General features: G+C 44.3%; 1 protein-coding gene across 10 annotated transcripts in view; it reads right to left on the bottom strand.

Moving 5' to 3' along the window:
- kmt2ca (lysine (K)-specific methyltransferase 2Ca) overlaps window positions 1-16,255 on the bottom strand; it is a 157,555-nt gene that overhangs the window by 71,832 nt on the left and 69,468 nt on the right. For all 10 annotated transcript variants that reach the window (XM_047811175.1, XM_047811172.1, XM_047811170.1 and 7 more), the window contains exons 12-14: window positions 13,726-13,880; window positions 3,785-3,880; window positions 2,683-3,494 (exon numbers count right to left, since the gene is read on the bottom strand). In XM_047811175.1, the coding sequence (XP_047667131.1) occupies window positions 2,683-3,494; window positions 3,785-3,880; window positions 13,726-13,880 (1,063 nt within the window). The remainder of the gene's footprint in view (window positions 1-2,682; window positions 3,495-3,784; window positions 3,881-13,725; window positions 13,881-16,255) is intronic.

The raw sequence follows: 16,255 nt of genomic DNA, 5'->3' as shown, positions 1-16,255 counted from the left end.
ACCTCGCGAAACTTCGAGCGCATTCCGGTTAATACGGAGGCAGCGGATAATACGTTCGGGCTAAAGAGAAAAAAGAAAAAGAACGAAGGAGTTTGTGATGTTGCTGAATAACAGCCATGCAAAGCAGGACGGGGGGAAAGTTTCGCTCCATCTTTAACCGTCTCACTTTCTCCATTAAAATCCAATCTGGCTCTTATGCAACTAAACGCATGACTGATTACTATAACGAGGGAATGCAGAAAGCAGCAGAAAACGGAGCGAGAGACGAATTGTTCTTCGCTGATTCTCTCCGAAACTCGCCGGACAACAGATACAGATATTTTTTTTATTGAAAAATAAAAACTCATTAAAAGATAAAATGAGGCGTTAAAAATGTTGATGAAAATGATAATTACGCAACTCGTTAACTTAACGATAATAGCAGCGAGTACAGTAAAGATACAGAAGGAGACGCCAGACACACTAATCACAAGCTCCATAAAAAATTCTATCGAATAAATTCAGTGTCACGAGCTTCAGGAGCAGTTTATCACCATCATTTAAACCCTTTTCACACTTCAGACACTTCCCCTGATTCAGAGTGAACCCTGACCAAGTGGAATCCTGCGTTATCCTGTTTCACATTTCTAGTTTGTCGTCTAGACGTTCGTTCGTCCGTATCGGTCTTCAGTTAATATCTCAGCGTGACGTATTTCCCCCTCTCTACACCGCACACTTCTGTGATGTTCAGTGTTTTGTCTCCTGACTGTATCTACCGAGCCGTTTTTGTTCGGTGTCTCTACGTCCTGGTTTTCACCTGATATGAAGCACAGAGGCGCTGCTCCCTTTCTGATTGGGTTTCTGTTGCTAAGCGACAAGACTAACGTTCTAACAGAGCATCGTTTCATCTTCCACCGGGGGGTAAAAGCATTCCAGCTAGAGGAACTAAAGGAGAGCTTATGCCGTTGGGAATGGCAAGTCCGAGTCCTGACGAACCAGGAGCGCTAAAGCGGTTTTGCACTAAAGGCTAGAAGAAAGACGTGACTGGGTTCCACCCATCAGTGGGATATTAGGATCACGAGCTAGTGTTCCACTTCCCTGGTTAGTAGGTGCTGCATGATAGTGAACAGGAATTAGCAAATGACCAGTCTATGAAGGAAAGGGATGAATTGGTGCTTTTCTGCTTTACAAACAAAGCCATGAGAATTTCACTTAACATATAAAACTGCTTTGTTAGGAAGTTAAAGTCAGAGGGAACGGTTGACTATAAATTAGCTAAGGGTTAAAGGTCGCGCTCGATAGGTTAACCACAACCTAATCCTGGAATCTAAATTCGCAAACTTCTGGTCATTAGCACAAAAGTTTGGCCCCGCATCCGAACATACACTGACGAGGTACGAGAACGAGGAGGATTATGTAACTGCACGACTTATCGTAAGAGCGTTATGGCTAAGGTTCGGATCGTAAAATAGCCCCTGTTTGGTACAAATCGACAGATTTACTATCTGGAAATGACATGAACAATGAAGGGATTTATAAAAGGTCGATGACGCAATCTGCACGCAATAAAAACAAGATCTCACTAAAACTCTACAAAGATTCAGTCTCCAAAATAAACTTCAGGCTCTTCTGGACATTACAAAAGAAAGTCAGTGGGGGAGAATCTCATCTGCACAACAAAACGTGTCGAGGCGCTGACTCTCTTCCTCGCTCACATATCCCCAAAGCCCAACAAGCACACACTCGCATGAGAACGCATAGCAGTGCACGTAGCCGCACACACACACACACACACACACACCAACAGGAAATCCCAGTTGGACCCCACAAGAGGTGACCACCCTTTACATTTCACAAGACTGGGAAGGAGCATCCTCCAGAGGAAAGGAGAAGGGAAAGAGGCAGAGATTCACCATCCTCGCCAATTCTCATCGAGGACTATGCGCACAACCACAAAAGAGCCAAGCAAATAGATTAAAACCTTTCTCCAAGTCAAACACAGATTTCAAACGAGACACCCGAAAAACAACGACCTCTAAAATTTGGTTTTCTCGAGAAATCGAGGTGAGGGAGAACTCGAGCAAGGAGATCCCGTGCTGCCAAGTTTAATTTTCAATTTCTGATGGCTTGGCCGGTCCTAAAAGAAGAGCACTCAGCATCCTCCCTGTTCCCAAGCTCGGAGTGGAAATGGGTTTGTGTCGTGCTTTCCAGCTCAGTGAACAGCGATCCGAATTATACACCTCCAAAAAGACTCCTTTATTTTCCCTGAGCATCAGAGCCTTGGCAGCAGAGCCAATTCCCATCCCCCTACTCTGAGGGGTTATTCAGAGTTATGCACTCCAGAGTGAGGATGGGGAGGAGTGCCGGGGTGCTTGGGGGGTGGGGTGCTACCGGGAACGAGAGCAAAACAGGGAGAGCAGGAGCGAGAGAGAGAGAGAGAGAGAGAGAGAGAGAGAGAGAGAGAGAGAGAGAGAGAGAGAGAGAGAGAGAGAGAAGCAAAGCGAGAAACAAAGAGAGAGAGAGAGAAACACAAGAACACCTAAAGCCTTTTGACATTAATTAATATATCCTCCAAACTGGTACTAATCATTGTGACTGAGCAAAGGAATAATTACTGCACAGCTGCAAAGCTGAACCAGAGTCTGAGGGTCTATCAAAAACACCAAGCAGGCTGAGGATCTCGCTTTGATATCACACACTTACCTGCTTCGCTCTGGGCCTTCCTGGAGAAAACTTCCTCTTGGAGATGGCTGGCTTTCCCATTCCAATCTTTGGGGTGAGGGGGTAGAACGTAGCCGGGGACACACCGGGGCTATACCCGGGCGTATTGTGGCCATGCGTGGGAGTCTGTCTGGGTGAGGCCTCCGTAGAGAAGGGTGAGTGACAGAGCCTGAGAGAGCCATCTGGGGAAAATGCCGGAGAGCGTTTAAGGCTTGGTATCTTGTCTTCTGTGGACGGAGAGCTGAAGCCTGAGAAGCTGAGCTCGCTGCCAGGCGTAGTATCCATCTCCACGGCTGGACTGCTCTCTGCACCCAGTGTAATGCTGACCTCCTCAGGCAAAGCTGGCTCAGATGCCACCTCCTCTTCCTCCTCCTTAACCTCTGCCGTTTGTGGCGTCTTCCGCAGCTCTTGCTCCTTCTCCATATCCTGCCCGATATCTTCCGTTAATCTCAGAACTGGTGATTCTTGAACATTTTCCTCAACTGAAGCTGATGCACCCAAATCAATGGGTTCCTCCCTGATTAATGGGGAAGGCTCAGGGTGTGATTCTTTGGTAGGTGAAGTAAGTAGAACCTTCGGAGCGTCCGCCATATTCGGTTCCTCCTCGGCTTGCTCCGGCTCGGGCACGATCTCTTGCTCCTTGCCATTTTCCATTGGTCTGATGGCATCGTGAGATCCCTCATCATCTTGGTCCACGACAGCAGCGCAACACTGGGAAGCGAGTGGAGATGCTAAAGGAGATGAGCCCTCAGTCAATGTAACAGTCACCTGGATCTCCTGAGCGGCCTCTACAGCTGAAAAAGAGATAGGATAAAAAAAAAATAAGAGAATTTCAATTCAGACTATTTCTATAAATATACATACACCTCTAACAAATAGTCCCAGTGAGGCAACAGCTTGCGTTTACAGGTTTTGGCAGACAGACACACACTGAGTAAGGCTTTAGAGACGATTAGCAAAGGGATCATTAACTTGGTTTTGCACTCGAGTAAATTTGCAAACATTTTCCCCATCCACACCACAATGGGATCAAATCCACTCTCCAAAGTCGAAACAAATAAAAAAAAAAAAAACAATCACCCACCTGATGGAGACGGTTTGGGTTCTTCAGCAACAGGATGTGTAGCGCTATCTGCTTCCAGGGAAACCGAAACGTCCTCTTCGACGGCCGCGAAAGCTCCTGCAATCCCAAGCAAAACACCAAGCTAATGCAACCGATATTAAACACTGAAAAAAAACTTGGGAGGAAAATGTTTTTGGCTGTTTTTTTTCACCCCCTGCTACTCATGTTATGACAAATTTGTTTGTAGGAAGCCCTGTGGTGCTACTACTATCATTATATTCCAACCTTTTGACTCTGTGTTTAAAGTGTTGGCACGGCGGCTGGGCCGCGTTCCAGGAAATGCCGGGATTTGAATAATGAGTGTTGTGCAACATTTTCAGGTCAACGAGAAGATAATTTAATTGGCAGAAGACACGTAAGCAGCTCTAAACACATGATGGATACATTTTAAATTCCGTTTCGGCATTTCTTCGGTAAACAGCTTGAGCGAAACCTTTGGCGCTAATAAAACTGAGCACAAGTGTTTTAATGTGCGATATTTACTTACTGGTTAAAATATAATGAATAAAAAAAACAAAAGGGCCATACGGTTACAGCAAAATAATCCATGATACAGCGGAGTTACCGTTACTACCATAACGGTGACTATTTTCCTGTCACTTTCTTTTGCACCGCGGCAGATTTGCAGACAAGGACAATTTCTTGTGGTTGTGTGCGATCGAATCTGTCGTAATACGAAACTAATCGGAACTTCGTGATGCGTTTGCGTCATGAACCGCAAACGCACGGAGTTGCTGTTTACAGAGATTTTTTTTTTAAACATCAATTCAAATCAATTCCAAACAAGCATTTCAGTCTTTTTTTTGGCCTGATATTGAACATCGGAGTGTATTAAGGATGTAATCCGAGCATGGCCGCAATCTACTTAAATAGAAACCAAAAAAATAAATAAATAATTCCTCCCATCTCTCAAACCCGCTCAATTCTACCACTCTCTCTCTCAGAGACATCCCTCTCTCTCTTACTCTCTCTGCTTCATGATGAGCACTAACAGCGCAACCCATCGAGGCAGGCATCACCATGGCAACATATTCGCCCGCACCATACACGTTAGACCGAGCTGATACGATGCCCGCTGGGGAAAAACCAAGTTCATAAACAAACACTGGCTGTGCTGTTAGCTCTTAATTTAAGTCTCGTATTCAAAGCAAAGCGAGCTTCCAGGAAATAGGAACGGAGAGAAGAAAATAAGACTCGTACATCAAAAACAGGCATTTAATATAGTCCATGTACACGGGGCTTCAGGCAGAATTGGGTTAAGGAAATCAGATGAAGCATTAATAATCACGTGTCTCGAAATAAGAGGAGCCGTATCGCGAGGTCATACGTGAGGATGTGAAGTTCCTGTGGGTGTCGTCAATAATCACGGAGGTGACGAAAACGACGGACATCATGACATCACCTTCTCAGATGAGCTCTAACGAGGTGTGATGAGTTTCCTGACTGTCACAAATTAATAAATAATCCCAACCATAAAGACGTGATGGTTTAAGCGAAATCTTAACGTTCCTAAAATTCACTGTGTCAAAAAGTTTTTTTGTTTAAAATCTCACAGTGTGAGTGCTGAGACACTTTTATGCCTTTGTGCTGAAAAGCATGAAAATTTCCCCTTCACTGGAACTACGAGGCTCGACGTGACAATGTCCCTGTGCACAAAGCTCCAGGAACGCATGGTGTGGAGGTTACGGTTGGAGTGGAAGAACTTGTTATTATAACAGCAAAGAGAAAGGAATAAATCTTAGATAAAATGTTCAAAAGGAACGTATGGGTGGAATGGTCGGGGGTGCGCAAACTTTTGGCTGTATAGTGGTCTTGAGTACAGTTCTGATATGTTTATCACTGCTAGGGTCTTTTAAAAGGAAGTGTGACAGTACTTTTAAAATAAGGTGTGAGTTTATTTAAGTTTGTGTGATTCAAGTGCAGGTTTGTGTGTGTGTGTGTGTGTGTGTGTGTGTGTGTGTGTGTGTGTGAGAGAGAGAGAGAGAGAGAAAGTGAGAGAATAAAGGAGAGAGAGAGAGAGAGAGAAAGGGAAGTGTGCGACAGTGATTGGGAACAGAGGATGGTGATGACGCTGTGTGAAAAGCGAACACAGTGTTTTATAGTGCACGCTGATGAAAGCCCTGTCAACACTGCACACTGCTATTTATAACCCAGGAGGAAGAAACGCAGCTTACTGTACATCTCTCTCACACACACTCGCACCAACACACACTCGCACACACACACACACAAACACAAGCAGAGAGAAAGAGAGAGAAACAGAGACACGATGAATGTGGAGATTTTATGAATTTTCTAAACTTGGTCCTATTAAGAAATCAGTGGCTAAAGGAGATGAAAGGTTTTACATTCAGAGAGAGAGAGAGAGAGAGAGAGAGAGAGAGAGAGAGAGAGAGACAGAGAGACAGAGTAAAAGAGTAAAAGAGTAAGAGATCAACAGACAAAGCAACAGAAAGTATAATTCAGAATAACAGTAAACGGGTTAAGGACAGTACCAGAAAGACAGACTGAGATTAACAGACAGTAACAAAAGTAGCAGACAGAGTAACGGACAGTAACTGATTACCAGACATTAACAGACAAAGTACAGAGCAACAGACAAAGTAACAGACAGTAACAGATTAACAGACAGAGTAACAGACAGTAGCAGATTAACAGACAGAGTAACAGACAGTAGCAGATTAACAGACAGAGTAACAGACAGTAGCAGATTAACAGACAGTGTAACGACAGTGGCAGATTAACAGACAGAGTAACAGACAGAGTAACAGACAGAGTAACAGACAGTAGCAGATTAACAGACAGAGTAACAGACAGTAGCAGATTAACAGACAGAGTAACGACAGTAGCAGATTAACAGACAGATTAACAGACAGAGTAACAAATAGTAGCAGATTAACAGAGTAACAGACAGTAGCAGATTAACAGACAGAGTAACAGACAGTAGCAGATTAACAGACAGAGTAACAGACAGTAGCAGATTAACAGAGTAACAGACAGTAGCAGATTAACAGACAGAGTAACAGACAGTAGCAGATTAACAGACAGAGTAACAGACAGTAGCAGATTAACAGACAGAGCACCAGACAGTAGCAGATTAACAGAGTAACAGACAGTAGCAGATTAACAGACAGAGTAACAGACAGTAACAGATTAACAGAGTAACAGACAGTAGCAGATTAACAGACAGATCAACAGACAGTAGCAGATTAACAGAGTAACAGACAGTAGCAGATTAACAGACAGATCAACAGACAGTAGCAGATTACCAGACAGAGTAACAGACAGTAGCAGATTAACAGACAGAGTAACAGACAGTAGCAGATTAACAGAGTAACAGACAGTAGCAGATTAACAGACAGATCGACAGACAGTAGCAGATTAACAGAGTAACAGACAGTAGCAGATTAACAGACAGATCGACAGACAGTAGCAGATTAACAGAGTAACAGACAGTAGCAGATTAACAGACAGATCAACAGACAGTAGCAGATTACCAGACAGAGTAAGACAGTAACAGAGTAACAGACAGTAGCAGATTACCAGACAGAGTAACAGACAGTAGCAGATTACCAGACAGAGTAAGACAGTAACAGAGTAACAGACAGAGTAACAGACAGTAGCAGATTAACAGACAGAGTAACAGACAGTAGCAGATTAACAGACAGAGTAACAGACAGTAGCAGATTACCAGACAGAGTAACAGACAGTAGCAGATTACCAGACAGAGTAAGACAGTAACAGAGTAACAGACAGTAACAGCAAGACTAACAGAGTGAGAGAGAAAATAATAGGGAGAAGGTGAGATGCTTCCAGCAGCCATTAGCTCATGTGAGTGTGTGATGGTGACAACTCTGCTGATCACATCAGCCTCCCTCCCTCCCTCCCTCCCTCCCTCCCTCCCTCCCTCAGAGACAAGCCGAGCTCTCGGTGTACGAGCAGCACGAGGCTTCCTCACACATTACACACTCTGCAGATCAGTTCCTAGCTTCTCTTCATAAAGACATCAGTGCAGCTGCAAGTCACATCTTAATATTAACCTGTTATCGTTTCTATAGCGACAGCTCCTTCACAGAGATACAGTCTTTGTGAGGGAGAAAAGATGATGTATGGAAGGAGTCTCCAGTGTCAGAGCTTAGTAACAGTCTGAAGAGAAAGCTGAACAAGGACAAGGGTCAAGATCTGCTCAGACCTGGTTCTGGGGTTTGAACTTTCACCTCAGAGCAGCGGCACGGTCTGTTAAACATTAGCACCGGGTCGAGAACCACGTCATGGTGAATGTCATTCTTTTCAGCTGTGTCAGGATGATGTGGTGACGAACTCCATACATGAAGCTCGACACCGCTGGGAATTTCCTCACGACGTATCGTATAACCGCAGGGGAGACATGAAGAGCTTCAGCTTCAACTTACAGCCAAACTAAGGGTGTGTGTGTGTGTGTGTGTGTGTGTGTGTGTGTGTGTGTGTGTGTGTGTGTGTGTGTGTGTGTGTGTGTGTGTGTGTGTGTGTGTGTGTGTTCGCAAGCCTGCCTGATACACTGCACTGACACTAAAGACTCCTGTCACTGCAGAGTCATGTACAAATTCTGTAGAGAACTGAAGCACAAGTCAATCTAGCCTGTGATTGGTCGGTTGCAGGATTTTAGGTGCACCAAAAGCTCATTCGTGAAAAGATGGAAGGTTTTGAGGAGCTTCTTCTTCCTGCAGTTGTGGAAACTAAAGATAATATGGAGAATGTGGAGAACCCATACTGAGGATCTCGAACTGGCAGACTCATGCTAACATGTACTGGGAAAATTATGCTAATGAGCATATACTGGAGAACCCATACTGGAGAACTCGAACTGGCAGACTCATGCTAACATGTACTGGGAAAATTATGCTAATGAGCATATACTGGAGAACCCATACTGGAGAACCCATACTGGAGAACCCATACTGGAGAACTCGAACTGGCAGACTCATGCTAACATGTACTGGGAAATTTATGCTAATGAGCATATACTGGAGAACCCATACTGGAGAACCAGTACTCATGGCAAGAGAACCTGTACTAGAGATCTCATACTGGAGACCAGAATGTACAGGGAAACTTGCAGAGTCATGCAGGGTAATTTATACCGGAAAGCTCATAGCAACAAGCTTGTACATGAGAACCAATACTGTAGAACCCATACTGGCAAACTCACGGCTCATACCTCAGAACTCGTACCGGAGAATCCGTAACGTAGAACGTGCCCGAGAACCCATACGGGTTCAACTGATCTAGTGAACTAAAACTGGCAAGCTCATATTGGAGAACCTACGACCTGTAGAACCCGCACCGAAAAACCCGTACTAGGCCGATCGCATGTGATGGATAGAAGTGTAGAGAGTACGAGAGATTGGAAGTGCTTTGTTAGAACCTAGTTAATCAACATTGTTTAATTATTCATCTGAAATCTTCTCAACCTCACTGATGAAACCTCGATGCATAATTTCCTAAGCGTAGGCCTTGACCGCTACCTCGCTTCCGTCTTCACGGATCTGTCTCCGAAATCTTAGACTCGTTAATTACATAGAGATGTTAATAAAGGAGGCTTCTTCTAGCACCAGTGGGAGGGTAAAGTCTAGATCAGTGGTTCCTCTGCCTCTCTAGGGTGCCTGCGGAGAGAGCAGCAGGGGAGGGAACGAGCACGCCGCTTCCTTCCCGGGCGGTTGGCCGAAGCCCAACACGTCCGGCTCACAAAGACGCCTCACGGCTCCGCGCCCACTCACGCAGACACCCACCCACAATCCCTCGCTCGGCACACAGAAACACATTCACACAGGGAATAAGAGACCGCGCAGGGGGGTGGGGGGTGGGGGTGTTCGCACAGAACCACACCACAATTCATCTCCCTGCCACGGGCCCGGAGGAAGGCTGAGCTTTCATTAGAGACGGTAATAACGGCCGCGGATAAGAAAATAGGATTCGCTTTTAGTAGTTCGGAGCTCGAGGATAGGTCACCAGCTGGAGACGGGAATACAGGGGGCTGTAATGGAGCTCTCTCTCTCTCTCTCTCTGTCTTTTCCCCCTCTCACTCTTAATTATTCTGTTTAACTCTCAACCCCTCTCATTCCTTCTCTCTCTCTCTCTCTCTCTCTCTCTCTCTCTCTCTCATTCCTTCTCTCTTTCTCTTTTCTTTTCTCTCATTCCTTCTCTCTCTCTCTCTCTCTCTCTCTCTCTCATTCCTTCTCTCTATCTTTACTCTTATTCCTTCTCACTGTCTCACTCTGTCTCTCTCTCTCTCATTCCTTCTCTCTCTCTCTCTCTCTCTCATTCCTTCTCTCTCTCTGTCTCTCTTATTTCTTCTCTCTATCTTTACTCTTATTCCTTCTCACTGTCTCACTCTGTCTCTCTCTCCTTCCTTCTCTCTCTCTCATTCCTGATGTCGAGTGCTTCTCTGCTGTGCTGCGTCTCACAGGGTCACACGGTCCGGGGGTCACGGGGTCAGGATCCGAGCACAGGAGGGACGTCACGGGTCCTGCAGGAGATCTTTAACCCTAAGCTCTTCTACACACTCTCACTACAACATGTCGAGACATTCGCTGCGTTTTTAACATTTAAAACACTAAGAAGTGACAAAATCACTTTAACCACCACAAACCCTGTGAAATGTCTAACAGCACACTTGTTTTATTGTCCTCGTCACTCACATGCCCTTATTTATTAGTGCAGTGTGAAACGCTGTGACTTTATTAGTTCAGTAACAACAATCAGGGCTGAAATTGGTGGTTTTTACGTGTTTAATTACATGCTGGACGAAATACTAGTGAATAGGACCGAGCGATACGGCTGACACCTGTATCATGATATCGGTGTTTCGTATCGGTCGATATCGATAATTATTGATATTTTTTATGACCCATTTAAAATAAGGACCAGGAGAAAAATATATTGTATTTAAACCTTTTTATTTGAAACTTAACCTTCCTCTGATCAGAATCCCCTCAGTTATTAAGACAGAAATGGCGACAACCAGGAAACCTCCGATAATTATAATGTAAACATGAGTCTAAAGTCACGATGAACACTTAACTATTATCTCTTAACATTTAAGGTGAGAAATGAAAGAAAATGTAAGAAATGTTTAATAAAGTGTAATAAAATAGTGCAAAGTGTTAAATATAAACATAGAGAAACGGTCTTGCATAATATACAGACGACGTTGTGACTACGGTCAGATTTATAATATCAAAAACGGCTCATTTTCTGCTCATCAGTCGCCGGTTAACTGAAGAGGAATCCAGCAGACCGGCACGAGACGACGATATGGTGCAACCAAACGCGATACTGTTACATGATTGGCTGTTAGCGTGTCACTCCCTACGTTGCTAAGTTACCAGAGAGTGAGTGCCAAACTTGCTTCGCAACCTCTGTTTTCTTCCGACGAAGAATAAAAAATAGCGAACGTTTTATCGAACACATTTTTTATTGATATCGATCGCGTGTCTATCGCGATACATATCGTTATCATTTTATCGCCCAGCCCTACTAGTGAATAAGATGCGTTTAATGATATAATAAAAATATCTTTCACATGATTACTTGCGCTACATTACTGTGAGCTACGATAACAAGCTAACGTTTGCAGACGGAGTCGGCCGAATGGGCGGTTCGTCCGTCTTTTTTTTTATTATTTTTTGATGATCGTTTCAAGCAAAGGAACAAAGTGAGTGTTGACACTCCCTGTATTTTGTGGTGCATTGTGGGATTTTTAAAAACAGCGTTTAAAAAGTCTGACCTGCTGCTCAGAGAACCGATTACTGACCTGGTGACCGGCGATGGATTTATTTCTGAATGATCTATGATCACTGAGTCACCGTGAGAGACTTTACAGTATAAAACACAGGCTACATCCAGACATCGTAACTCCAGACAAGAGACAGCATGAGGGTGTGAGGTGAGGGTGATGGTTAGGGTGAGGGTGTGAGTGATGGTGAGGATGATGGTGAAGGTGAGAGGTGAGGGTGATGGTTAGGGTGAGAGTGATGGTTAGGGTGAGGGTGAGAATGATGGTGAGGGTGAGAGGTGAGGGTGAGGGTGAGGGTTAGGGTGAGGGTGTGAGTGATGGTGAGGATGATGGTGAGGGTGATGGTGAGGGTTAGGGTGAAGATGTGAGAGATGGTGATGGTGAGGTTGATGGTGAGGGTGTGAGGTGAGGGTGATGGTGAGGATGATGGTGAAGGTGTGAGGTGAGGGTGATGGTAAGGGTGAGGGTGATGGTGAGGACGTGAGTGATGGTGATGGTGAGGGTGATGGTGAGGGTGATGGTGAGGGTGAGGATGAGGGTGATGGTGAGGATGATGGTGAGGGTGATGGTGAGGGTGAGGATAAGGGTGAGGGTGATGGTGAGGGTGAGGGTGAGGATAAGGGTGAGGATAAGGGTGAGGGTGATAGTGAGGGTGATGGTGAGGGTGAGGGTGATGGTGAGGATGATGGTGAGGATGATGGTGAGGGTGATGGTGAGGGTGAGGATGAGGATGAGGGTGATGGTGAGGATAAGGGTGAGGATGAGGGTGAGGATGAGGGAGATGGAAATCAAATGCAAATCTGTGATCATTCTGCAGTATTCAAAACACAACACAACGCTAGTTCACAGACAGTTGGGGAAAAACAAACGATGCGTCTGCGTGATCATGTGATCCGCTCTGACGTCAACAGAGTCGCAGAGGTTCCTCGAGTCTGCCTTCACACACACACACACACACCTGAAGCTACAGAGACAGTGTAATTACAGCGCTGCCAGCAGAGACACCAACACATTACATCTCTGTCAGTCTCAATCCTGAGGCCCAGAGCGTCTCCACACGTCTGTCCTAAAGAAACACTCAACATCGCGCTCATCTCTCAGGGTTAATCCATATCACCATCTGCACCAACATCACCATCATCATCAAGATCATCACCGCTACCATCACCACCAACATCATCACCATCATCATCAAGATCATCACCGCTACCATCACCACCAACATCATCACCATCATCATCAAGATCATCACCGCTACCATCACCACCAACATCATCACCATCATCATCAAGATCATCACCACTACCATCACCACCAACATCATCACCATCAACATCAAGATCATTACCGCTACCATCACCACCAACATCATCACCATCATCATCATCACCGCTACCATCACCACCAACATCATCAAGATCATCACCACTACCATCACCACCAACATCATCACCATCAACATCAAGATCATTACCGCTACCATCACCACCAACATCATCACCATCATCAACATCATCAACATCATCAAGATCATCACCGCTACCATCAGCATCATCATCACCATCACTAGCATCATCAGGGCCACCAAGATCATCACCGCTACCATCAGCATCATCACCACCACCACCAAAATCACTACCAATAATCATCACCATCATCACCAGCACCACTATCACCACCACTAAGATCATCATCATCACCAACATCACATCATCACCAACATCACATCATCATCACCAACAACATCATCATCATCATCACCAACAACACATCACCAACAGAATCTTTTCTCTCTCTCTCTTTGTCGGTCTATCGGAGCCTCCCTCTCCCTCTCCCTCTCTCCCTCTCCCTCTCTCTCTCTCAGTTCCATGTTTTAAGTCTGAGCTGTAGATCAGAGCTATTCATACTTTCCACATCTCTCAGCTTCTTGATCATGGTAACATTACAAGTCCTGAAGGCAGCTGTTGATCAGATAACTAAACCCTTTACACACACACACACACACACACACACACACGCACACACACACACACACTGTATAAAGCACACCAGACTCCACAGTGTGTTTCCTCTGAATCTCCACACTGAGATCACATTAAATGTATAAACATAAAGCCCAGAAACTCACCCTGCGCCGCGTCGGGGTCAGTGAGGACGGCGTCCTGGACGGCGTGGATGTGAGCGTGCTCACTGCTGTCCTGCTCCACCTGCTTACACACGCTGCACGTGTATCCGTCCTGCAGCTCTGAGTCGTCCTGCTTCACACACTCCGCATGAACACACCTGAGACACGCAACCAGAAAACAAACACTGTATCAGCTCCCATCACTAACCACTACAATTCCCAATCCCACTGGTCACACACATACACACACACACACACACAGACACAAACAGACAGACACAGACACAAACAGACACACACACACACACAAACAGACACACACACACACACAAACAGACACACACACAAACAGACACACACACTCTTTGGGATAAGTTTATTAAAGCATATAGATTTGAATGATAGCTCACAGCTGGAACTGAACCTCTCCTGCACATCTCCCTGCAGGGAAGCCTTGGGCCTTAACACACACACACACACACACACACACACACACACACACACACACACGCTTATATATACACACACAGACACACACACACTCATACATACACACACAGACACACACACACACGCTCATATACATACACACACACGCTCATATACATACACACACACGCTCATATACATACACACACAGACACACACACACACGCTCATATACATACACACACGCTCATATACATACACACACACGCTCATATACATACACACACACGCTCATATACATACACACACATACACACACGCTCATATACACACACACACAGACACACACACACGCTCATATACATACACACACATACACACATTACTTTTCTTCCCCTCACCCTCTGTTCCATTTCTACAAAGAACTTTCTTCCTCTTTCTCTATCTGTGTCTCTGTCTCTCTCTGTCCCTCTCTGTGTGTCTCTGTCTCTCTGTGTGTCTCTGTCTCTCTGTGTGTCTCTGTCTCTCTGTGTGTCTCTGTCTCTCTGTGTGCGTCTCTGTCTCTCTGTGTGCGTCTCTGTCCCTCTCTGTGCGTCTCTGTCCCTCTCTGTGCGTCTCTGTCCCTCTCTGTGTGTGTCTCTTTCTGTGTCTCTCTCTTTCTCTCTCTCACATGCAAATCTCAAGCTGATTTACACAACTGAAACGCAAATAGCTGTAATGTGACTTCACTGAAGAGGAACAATGAAGCGACATCACTGACGCAGCCAAACACACACACACACACACACACACACACACACACACACACACAGACCGAGACACACACACACATCACTTTTGAGTTCACCTTTGACATAATAGTTCCAGCAGTTTAAACCAACATTTGAACGCTTTTTTTAATAACTTTAAAAAACTAAACCTTAATAATAATAATAATAATAATAATAATAATAATAATAATAATAATAAATAATAATAATCTGTATAATAATTCAGAATTAAACCTAGTCAGGAAAAATCTATAAATATCTCTACAATAAAAAAAGTATCTACAATAATTTAATTTGCTGGATTTGAATAGAAATACAATTCTGTGGTTAAAAATGTGTTATAAATGTGGATCAAAAACAGAAATCTGTATTTGGACATGAATTAGTTCTTAAATGGAAATAATTAAACATGAGAAATCACTGAATAATAAACAAAACAGTACAAAAAAGATCTGATCCATTTATTATAAAATTAGGATGATCTAAGCGATAATTTAATCACCACCCAACCCCAACCAACCCCCACCCCCCGAACACCCGCTGAGGCAAATTCATGACCTTTGACACCACGGCGTCAATCACAAAGATCGAAGCTCTGCCAGAAGCCTAACTCGCTCAGGCACGAGGCAGGGTGAGAGGTCGTCATGGCGATTTCCTTTCCTACCTCAAACCTAAAGCCCCCTGAGAATCTGATTAGCAACCCCACCCCACCCCACCCTCCGGCTCAGCCGTCCAAAACCTGATTATCGATATCCAATTACAGAGCAAATTACACGCACGTCGCTTCGAGAGTGCCGACCGTGAGCGCACGCGACTCTGAAACCCCACGTGAGGAAATACTACGTCTCAGGAATAACATCTTATAATGAGATTAGTCGCGTCACGTCGCGTCACGAAGCTTCACTGTCAGAATGTAGATTACTCTTTATATTTATTTACTAACTTTATTACTCCTTAACTTTAATGCTTTACTTTAATTACTTACCTTAAATTACTTCACTAACTTAAGACTCGTCTGTACTTAAAAAAAAAACGTTACTTAATTAAATGAATGACATTAATAACCTATTGAATAACTTGACTGACTTAACCTTAATTACACAACTTGATAATTAACACATTATTACTTACTGAACTCGATTCTTTATTACTTGTAAATTTAACTCGAATAACTTTACTTACTTACATAAATATATGAATTTACAAACTTTACTAAACTACTCGACTAAACCTACCTACTGTAGCTTGCTAGTTAAGTTGCTTTAGTTACATAAATTATTTACAATAATGTATAATAACTTGACTGAATTGATGTATTAACTTACTTAACCTGC

The sequence above is a fragment of the Tachysurus fulvidraco genome, chromosome 3 (assembly GCF_022655615.1).
Source record: "Tachysurus fulvidraco isolate hzauxx_2018 chromosome 3, HZAU_PFXX_2.0, whole genome shotgun sequence".
In the NCBI taxonomy this organism is placed as follows: Eukaryota; Metazoa; Chordata; class Actinopteri; order Siluriformes; family Bagridae; genus Tachysurus; species Tachysurus fulvidraco.
The sequence above is the reverse complement of the archived record's forward strand: the minus strand, read 5'-3'. Positions and strand labels throughout refer to the sequence as shown.